We start from the raw sequence: 10478 nt of genomic DNA on the forward strand, positions 1-10478 counted from the left end.
TGTGGTGCATAAGCACGTTCCAGGGCAAGCCATAGTTCACGAGAAGTATCACCTTGGACATGCTTGAATGAGGCTACAAAAATCGTTGAAAGCAGCAACATCCGGACATGAGCATCATTAGAGATCCATGCTGAATACTTAGGGTTAGTGTTTAGGGCTATTATTGTAGGATCCTTGTCAGATGTGGTGAGGATAGTTTTTGATGGACCGAAGATAGATCCATCGATATAGCCAAAAAGATCATTGGTGATTAGAAAAGGTTGGATCATTGTTTTCCAAAATACATAGTTGGTAGGACTTAGTTTGAAACCAAACTTGTGAAAATTGTGATTTGTTTTGTGTTCTGTGGTGAAGGCTGTTTTGGCCATTGTGGGCAGTTTAGAAGAAGCAAAAAAGAAAAATTAACAGGAGAAAAAAAAAGAGTTGGCGGCAGAATTAGGGTTGGATGACCAGGCTGTGATATCAAAATAAACTTGGTATGGAAATTGTATATTGTGTATTGATGATTATTGTGTACAATTGAAGACTTTTAATATAGAGCACATACAACTAATTATGGTAAACTATCATCTAGCCTAATTACAATCCTTAACATATAAAACACATAAATCATAGTTTAATATGCCATACGTCAGTTGGCATATGGTACAACATCTGACCAATTTGATGAATACATACGCATTGGTGAAACTACCGCTACCAATTGCCTACACAAGTTTTGTAGGTGTGTTATAGAAGTTTTTTTCTGAAGAATATTTAAGAAGGCCAAACCAAAATGACATCCAACGACTACTAGAGGCACATTCATCTTTGCATGGGTTTCTCGGAATGCTAGGAAACATTGATTGTATGCATTAGGCTTGGAAAAATTGTCCAGTTGCATGGAAAGGTCAATATACGCGTGGTGACCCTGGGCATCCAACTATTATGCTAGTGGCAGTTGCATCGCATGATCTCTAGATTTGGCATGCATACTTTGGAGTAGCGGGTTCAAACAACGATATCAATGTTCTCAATCAATCGCTCATTATTCAACCAAGTCTTTAGAGGGCAATGCACCTGAATGCAACTTTACAGTGAATGGGACATAATACACGAAAGGGTACTATCTTGCAGATGGTATATTTCTGCAATGGGCTACACTAGTGAAAAGCTTTTCATATCCACCAAACCGACAAAAAGAAGTTTTTTAAAGTCCGACAAGAGTCTGCAAGAAAGGATGTTGAGAGAGCCTTCGGTGTTCTTTAAGCTCAACGGGGAATCATCCGAGGTCCAGCAAGAGCTTGGAACTTAAACATAGTAAGCGATATACTGTATGCATGCATTATACTCCATAATATGATTGTGGAGGATTAAGGTTATGCCATATCTAATTGGTCATGTGATGAACACGAGGAAGAACCACCAAGTTATGAATATGGAGCCCCATTAGCGTTTCAACAACATATGGATAGATTCATATGTTTACGTAGTCACGAAGATCATCAAGCACTTTGAAACGATTTAGTAGAACATCTCTGGTCCAACGTGAACTAATTATAATTTTGTTTTCTTTTATTAATTTTTGTTAATTCATCCGATATTTTAACATTTAAATGTTTAAAAATCTAGTTGGTTATCATAATTTTATTTAACTGCTTTAATTATTTTTAATAACGTGAAAAATAGAAGACATATTTTTAAAAGATTTTGAGTAATAAATTAATTATAAAAGTGGTGATTATGTGGAATTGTAAGTATTGATATGGATGTATGTAGGATTGGAGAGAAAATATGTGTTTTTGGTGCATTTGTGAAAAACTGATGTGACAGACTGACAGATGACTAGACACCGTTTTAGTGCATTTAGCCCTTTGCATTGACGATGGTCTTAACAGACTTAACACTAGTGAAGAGTGGTTCAATGCACATTTTAAATGGCATAAGGAAAAACAAAACAAAATATCTTGATTGGTACTCTTAATTAAAGTATTACTTCATAATGTGTTTATTACTTATTGCCTACCTGAATGTACTATTTTGTAGCAACTTATGAACAACGTTTGATCACATGGAATTATTTAATATTGTACTTCCAATCCTATTTTTTTTTCTTTGAAAGTCAACTGGTTGTGTGAGATCCCCAGAAAACTGAGTCTTATGGATCTCATTCACATGCCTCAAATTCAAATTTTGAATCATCTTCATTCTCTTTTACGTCATTCATCATTTACTCGCAAGTATTGATTCAACAATTTTGAATTTGAAACAAAACTAGATTCATACAAAGCAGCCAGCCATACAGACACAATAAATCTTGAAACTAAGTGGGATTATTCAAAATCAAAACATAATATGATTATTCTTGACAAAAATAAGTATTACAAACTCAAAACTAAAAATATTGAGATTGCTGAGGCTGCAACCTTAATTAATAATTAGTAGCATATATTTGTATTTGTTGATTTAATGATTTAAACTCCCACCATCAACTCCACTATACAAAGTGCTAGGCATCCAGATCATTTTCATTTTGAATCTGCACATTATATAAATTAAAATTAACCATGATAAATATGTTATAGTTAACAAATTACTGAATCATTATCTTCTTAGTTCTTACTTAAACAGAATCTTGAGCAGATGGATTCAGTTCCTGATGTATAAATATCAAAGCGTTCTCGTTTGTTTCATGTTGAGGCTGAGGCGAACCATCCAATGTTCCACATGAAATTTGGCATGACATTCCTGCAATGCAACATGTAATTTTAAGATTAACTAAATTCAAATATAATCCAAAAAGAGGGAACATATTGTTTTTTGGACTCATACCAAAGTTCCAATTCCCCACAAATTTTAATATACTGTTTTGTTTTTCTAAAATTGTAGGACCAGCAATATAGGAAAATTCTTTAAATTTAACCCTTTTAACTCAAGTCATGGATATTATTATCTATCATTTGAAGATTAAAGTGGCCCTACAGATGATGCGGATGAACATAGTAAATGGACTAATGTAACATGGTGAAAAGTAGTAACGTAATTAATAGCGAAAAGTTACCTTGGAAGAGGATGACAACGAAGACGATGATGGTGAAAATCATGGCAAATAAACTGCTACTTGAGGATGAACTAGCCTTTGAAGCTTTCTTTTGCGCGAGTAGAGCCTTCATACGCTCCATCCTGGCCCTCTTAATCATGGAAAGTTGAGCAAGCTCCTTGATCAGCTTCTGGTCTGCAGCATCCAAAGAAAGAGCTCGTTGCGGTCGCGGTGGTTTTTTCGCACTGCGGGGTTTCTCTTTTGTATTAATCTCCTCTTTTGTATCATCATCCACACTCACAAAATGCTCCGGTTTTTCATTAGCATTCGTCGCACTTAAAACATCAACACAAACTTGATGCTCCATATATAGGAGAATGATGTTCTGAGTTAAGTAATGCAAAAAAGAAACAAGTTCATAATTACCACATCATATGTATATGATTAATAAAACCAGCTTTATTTGAACATAAAGACAAATCAAAGAAATCTGGTAAACATGTACAAAATCAGTTAAGTTTGATAGGAAACTGAATGTAGAATTAACCAACCATAAAGTTAGATTTTGTGAGGATTCTAGCAAGCAAATAACTATTTACCAACATATTAGAGATTAAGAAATTCAACCTACTTTATGTATAACTAAAATAATTAATGAAGCTTTTCAATACCTTTGATGAATAATTAAAAGTGGAGAACTAAAGCTCTAATTCCAACTGAGTGTCATATCAACAAAAGAAAAAAAAATCAAATCAAATTGGGATTGATTTTTTTCTTTCTTGTTGTGTTTTGTATGAGAGTGATGAGTGTATAATTTATAGAGAGGCCACACGAGGGTTTGCCAAGAACAGGAGACAACCAGGAAAGTGACTATTAATGTAACTTCTTTCTGTTAAGTGTTAACTATTCATTTTAATACAATTTATTTTTGAATTCATGTTAATATATTATTTTTTGAATTCATTAAAATATATTTATTTGAATTCGTTTTATTATTGGTTATTTTGATCAGTTTACATTTTAATATTAGTAAATTTTTAAGTGGTAATCTCTCTCACAATTAACTACTATTTTCAAATTCTTAAGTAAACAATTCATCTAATCATCCATGATCCATAAAAACATATACTAAATAGGAAAAAGTTAATATACAAATGAAATTAACATGCTAATTGTGAGAATCAACTAGAGTAATTATGTAATTGCATCATAGAGTAATTATGTAATTACTCTATGATGTAATTGCATAATTATGTAATTACTCTATGATCCAATTACATAATTACTCTACTTGTATATATAATTACTCTACTTGATTCTCACAATTAACATGTTAATTTTATTTATATTTGATCCAAACCCTACTAAATATATACTTTCAGTTAGCGTTATTTAATAAAAACAATTTGCACACTAAGATAATCTTGGGAAGGTGTATAATATCAAAGGGTGACCCGTAACTGCATCATTTATTTTTCATAAATAAAAATATTAATGCAATTAATTAAAGCAAAGCAAAGCTAGGTCATACACAAAAGTGTGATTTATGGCTATCTCCAATGTTATATTCCTACTACCTTTCTTTCACTTTATTCTACGGTACTCTAAATATAATTACATTTTAATGCGTCATTAATCTCTATACATGCATGGACTTTATTTGTTCCCTTAAAAATTAAATTATTATTTTAACTAATTTATTTGTTATTATAATTATTAATAAATTGTTCATTAGTTAATATTAAACGGTTTAGTTACACTAAACTTTTATTTATAAACTTATAATTATAGTATGAGCATTCTTGAAAATAAGGTTTTTTAGGGTTTGCAAATGATTTTAAAAAGACAATATTTCTAATATATTCTATTTGTTTTGTTTTGTTTAATTGCATAAAGGAAATAGATATTATGGGATGTACCCTAATCATAGGGCACAACCTTGTGACCGACTGGTTGAGTTTGATGAGAGATTTTGCAAAAACCATATTTGATTCGGAGATTAATTAATTTAATTATTGTTGCTAATCAAATCTTCTATAAAATAGAGATCAGAATGTAACAAACAAAACACAGATTTTGATATTTCATTTTTTCTGGCTTGAGAGTAATATATTTTGTATATAAGAAAACAAATTTAAATTAATGATGAGAAAGTATATATTAATACATTCAATAAATATGAGTAGGGAAGGGCATGGGATGTGTGGTTGACAAAGGGTCACCGACGAAAATGGGGGGACTAGCATAAATATCATACTTGAATTTTTTTATATTTTTAGTTGTCTAAAAAACTAGTTTTTTTTTTCTTTTTATATAATACTTACTAGCTTTAAAATTGGTGTGATGCACAGGATACTTAAAATTTGTGTGATGCAAAAGATACTTAAAAGAATTACAATTAAGTTATAAAAATTAAATAATTAAATTTTAAAAAAGTAACCCTATATTTTATCAAATTAAATAATATAATTAAGTTCAAATTATATTTTTAATGAAATATTCATACGAACACATAGTGTATTCTCACGCAGTTTCTTGAGAATCACGAAAAAGACTCACCTAATGACTTTATAAGTTGTAATTATATTTTTTAATAGAGTAATGAATTTTAACAAAAGATGATAAGATGTTTCATTATGAATGTGATAAAAAAATAGGGAAAATTCCCAAAATAGCCCCTTTTAGAGAGAAGTCCAATTTTAACTTTTTTTTCCTCAAAATCTTTTATAATTTGGACTTGCAAGAAGTTTTGGGAAAAGATAAAAATAAAGAGTGAGCAGGCCAAATTTCGAAAGAAAGTCGGGTAAAAGACAAGATTTGGGGAAATAATGTCGTACAAGTCCAAATTATTTTGTAATCTTAGAGCAAAAGTCCACATTTTTCCAAATCTTTTTTATTCAAAAAACCGTCTTGAGAGACTGTTTTTTTATGTTGCTTACCTTTCTCGTCCATTTTTTGAAATTCTTAGAAAAATATATTTTTTACAATTATACCCCTTAAACACCACCACCACCATCACGTCGGCCCCACCCCGTCACCACCAACGAACCACCCCCACCCCATCACCTCCTCTCCACCGTGGTGGTTTTCTCCGGCGACGGGTATGATGCCACCACCACCATTAACCGGAGGTGGGTCCGGCAGCGTCAAACTTGCCGGAGCCGGCGAATAAAGTTAAAGGCAGCGGCTTTCGTGCTGCAATTCCGCTTAGAGTAATGGGTTTTGGTTGAATTTGAGAAAATGGGTGGTTTTGTAAATGGGCTTGATGTGATTTGGGAGAAAAGAGGTCGTTTGTGAGGTGTTGATTTGGGGGTTTCGGCATCGTCGATTTGAATCAGAGTGAAATTTGGGTTTGGTGGTGACGGTGACAGGTATGGTGGTGGTGGTTTTCTCCGGCGACGGGTATGGTGGTGGTGGTTTACTCCGGCGACGGGTATGGTGGTGGTGGTTTTCTCCGGCGAAGGAAATTGACGGTGGAGGCGACTATGGTGGTAGTGACGGTGGTGGTGATGGGGTGGGGCCGACGGCGTCGGTGATGGTGGTGGTTCAAGGTAGTGATGGTGGTTTAGGGGTATAGTTGTAAAAATCATAATTTTCCAAGAATTTGAAAAGTTGGACGGGAAAGGTAAGAAACATAAAAAAACAGTCTCTCAAACGGTTTTTTTGAGTAAAAAAGTTTTTGAAAAATTTGAACTTTTGCTCTAGGATTACAAATAATTTGGACTTTACCGACATTATTTCCCCAAATCTCGTCTATTACCTGACTTTTTTCGAAATCTCGTCTTTATTTTTATCTTTTCCCAATGCGTCTTGACATTTCAAATTATAAAAGATTTTGAGGAAAAAGGGCTATTTTGGAACTTCTCTCTCTAAAATAGGCTATTTTGGGAATTTTCCCTAAAAAAAATAACATCATATATAAAATTAGCATGAATAAAGTACGTTTTTGTATTACAGTTTCAAAAGATATAGATGAAAACTCCATGGATTCATAGAGGTTGAATGAAAATGTTAGAATAAAATTTTTATTCATTCATACTTTCTTCTTGTCTTTATTATCTTAGACCTATAAATATCGTTTATTGAATTTTACCACGTTCATTTCATATACTCAAAAGTGTATATAAATTGACTTACTAAAAAAGGTAGATTAGATTCCATTAAAGATATAAATATTTCAATTATATTAACATAAACATCCGTATATTTTTAATCCAGATAATTTAGTTAATTAGTTATTTGATTAATTGATAGATTGATATGCTTTAATTATAATGACATAAATATGTTTTTACTAAAAATAGAAAATAGTTTAAGTAGGAAATATATGTTAGAAATAAATTTATAGTGATATATGTCTACAGTTATTTTTTTTAATTAGAATAGATAAAAGTAGATATTTGAATGTATCTATGACTTCGTAGAGAAGTTATGCTGTTGATAACAAAATTTGTTATTGAATTACAAATCAAGTACATATTGCAAGTTATTTAAATGAAATAATAGATTGTTACCTTTCAAAGGATGGAGTATAATTAATAATTAGAATAAAAGTGTCGGTGGTCCTTTAAGTATACTTCATTGGCTATCCTTGGTACCCACAATGCCACCGTGTCATTCCACATGAATGGCTTGTCTAACCATTAAAAAATTGAACAGTAAAGTTTGAGACTTCAAATTAAGGCGGTTTTCTTTTTTTAACTGCCAACAAATTTTACTAAAACTTTAGCAAGGAGTCAGAAATCATCAAATATAACCTCTAAAAACAAACACACCAATCATAATCATAAGCTACTACATTACAAACGGTAAATACACCAATCTTTCCATAAAAGCCCGAACCTTTTCGACCTATATTTAATCTAAAGAAAACCGTGCACTTTTATCTCTTTCATCAAAATATTTAATTGGATAGAAATCCCTTTATAAACCAAGGCATTTCGTTTCTTCTAAATACACCACAAAGTAACTAAGCAAACCGCATGGAACATTTGATGTTATCTTTAGGAAACGAAACAAATTTTTGTAAATCGACCAAATCCCGGACACGAAAGGCATAAATAGGGACCTTACACCGTTGAGCAACCCAACTCCACACCATTTGAGCTAACCCGCAAGAAATAAAGGCATGGTCTACCAAATCCTCAACACATCCACATATCGGACAAGTCGTCGAGCTAACCGGAATATTTCTTCTAGCTAACGCATCAAGAGTTGGTAGTTTATTTAGCACCGTCCTCCAAGCTACAAAGCTCACTTTTCTAGTGATCCAATTGTTCTAAATAAAAACAATACTCGGGAGCTACCAAGGAGTTCTCCACCAACATACTTTTTAGACACCTAACCGAAAAATTCACTGAGGAGTCTCCACACCAGACTACCTTGTTGTCACCAGGTTCGAGTATCACATGTTGACAAGCTGCTAGTAACCCCCTAAACTCCTCCAGAAGAGCTGGCCCAACCGGGTCTTTGAACCAATAATATCTCTCGCGTATCATATCATCTAACATAAAGAGTTGATCAACCACTGAACACCACTTTGATTTTTAAATCACCACCACCATTTGGCATGGCCGTCACCAATCCAAGTGTCCAACCCAAACCACGTTTTTTCTCTGCTTTTTACCACTATTCGAATTAGCCTATTCAACGCAATCCCGGACAATTCAAGTATTGGAGAAATATTTATTATTTGCCGCCATGGGCTCGCATTCAATAGTTTCACCGGAATAAATGACCGAGACCGGGAGGAATGGTTTATAGCCCATATTACTTTCCACCAACGCTTTCCTCTTTCGTTTTTAAATCACCACCACCATTTGCAAGTAACAATACATTTGCGCCTCGTAAAAAAAATCAAACCAAGACCCCCGTATTACTTTCCACCAAAACTTTCCTTTTACGTTTTTAAATCGCCACCACCATTTGGCAAGTAACGATACATTTGCGTCTCGTAAAAAATCCAAACCAAGACCCCCATACTCGATCGGGGCCACCAATTTTTCTCAAGCTACCCAACTCATCTTTGCCTTCTCTTCCACCCCCCTCCCCCCCCCCCCCAAAAAAAAAAATATAATCTCCGAAGCCGATCGAGCTTATCCATCACCCCTGAAGAGGCTTTATATAACGAAAAATAATTAGGGAGAGAGTTTAAACTGACTTTATAATCGTAACACGACCACCAAACGACAAGTTTCTAGCTTTCCATCAAGAGAGTCTTTTCCTGTCACGCCCCGATCGGCGGCGGAATGCCGGGGCATAACATATAGATTGCTCAAAACACATGTGACAACTATTAATGTGGCAATATTATCATTATCATATTAAATCTCAAGTACACAAGTTTGAAACAAAATAACATCATAATAAAACAAACTAACTATTACATCATTTTATTAAAATAACCTAAGGTAATCCAATCTCTTCGATCTTGATAATTTCATCACACATCATACATGTAGCAATAGTTGGTGAAATTCCCACAAGTTGTTACATAATATAATATGAGGCACAAACCATGATACAATTCCATGAACATGCATATTAAACAAACACGTAATGAAATATGTAAAAATATAGATGAGGCCCTTTTTTATTTGGCATAAGTCTAAATAATAAGGGGGTGTATGATCATACTTATTGAGGCTACTGTGGCTATGAAGCAATAATAAACACAAATCAAACATGAGGCATAACTCATGCAAGCAAGTACTAACACACTAGTGTTTTGCTAAGATATATATGCTACCCCCAAAATATTTAAAAGAGTAAAAAGGGGGTGTAAGAAACTCACTTTTTAAATAGAGAGAAAAGAGAAAATAAGCGAAGATGTCTTAAGCGAGTGAACCGACAGAGTTCAGTTCGACGGGTGACCTTAGATAATGTAACATCTCGGATTTTTCGTATTTGTATTCGTTTAAGTTTAGATCGATTCGGCAATGTAATTCGGATCTTTCAAACTATTTAAAACTTTTATTTAACTTGGTTTAACTTATTTTATAATTCCATAACTTTCAGTTATGCCAAATAGCCCTTAGAAACTCTTAAAATCGCTTAAAACGGCTAAAAATCGCATTTATAAAAGTACAGGGACTATTTTTGACCAAACTCTCGAAACTTATGCCCCAAGATAAGTTATATAATATTATAACATGTCTATTTTCTTACCTTAAATATTAAAAACGAATTTTTAATGTTAATTGGTTCGATTTTGTCATTAATTGATTATTCGGTTTCCTAAACGAGCTTTTTAACTAAAATTAACTTGTGCTTACCTATCCTATATAAACAAGGCATAAATCATATGCCAAATACTTCCCTAAACCGTAATAAAAACCCTCTTAGCCGTCATCCTCGTAAAACATACGATTCTACCTTCATTTTTGCTATTTTACTCAAGATTGTTAGTGTTTGTGTTGACTTTCAAGCATTCTCAACCTTTGAATTCCGTTTCTTATCA

The 10478-nt window shown here is 33.1% G+C and overlaps 1 protein-coding gene across 2 annotated transcripts; it reads right to left on the reverse strand.

Moving 5' to 3' along the window:
• Positions 1-2420: 2420 nt before the first annotated feature.
• LOC143606457 (uncharacterized) lies at positions 2421-3584 on the reverse strand. 2 transcript variants are annotated; one of them, XM_077082223.1, is made up of 3 exons: positions 3041-3584; positions 2603-2727; positions 2421-2518 (listed from the first exon to the last, which is right to left on the reverse strand). In XM_077082223.1, exons 1-2 carry the CDS (start codon positions 3384-3386, stop codon positions 2603-2605), a joined length of 471 nt encoding a protein of 156 aa, XP_076938338.1. In that variant the 5' UTR covers positions 3387-3584; the 3' UTR covers positions 2421-2518. The 2 variants fall into 2 exon arrangements, with proteins under 2 accessions (XP_076938338.1, XP_076938339.1); XM_077082224.1 differs by lacking the exon at positions 2421-2518 and having other exon boundaries at positions 2551-2727.
• Positions 3585-10478: the final 6894 nt, after the last annotated feature.

This window comes from Bidens hawaiensis, unplaced genomic scaffold (genome assembly GCF_021521415.1).
Source record: "Bidens hawaiensis isolate Kalapana, Puna unplaced genomic scaffold, B.hawaiensis_p1.1 tig00074892_1, whole genome shotgun sequence".
Taxonomy (NCBI): Eukaryota; Viridiplantae; Streptophyta; class Magnoliopsida; order Asterales; family Asteraceae; genus Bidens; species Bidens hawaiensis.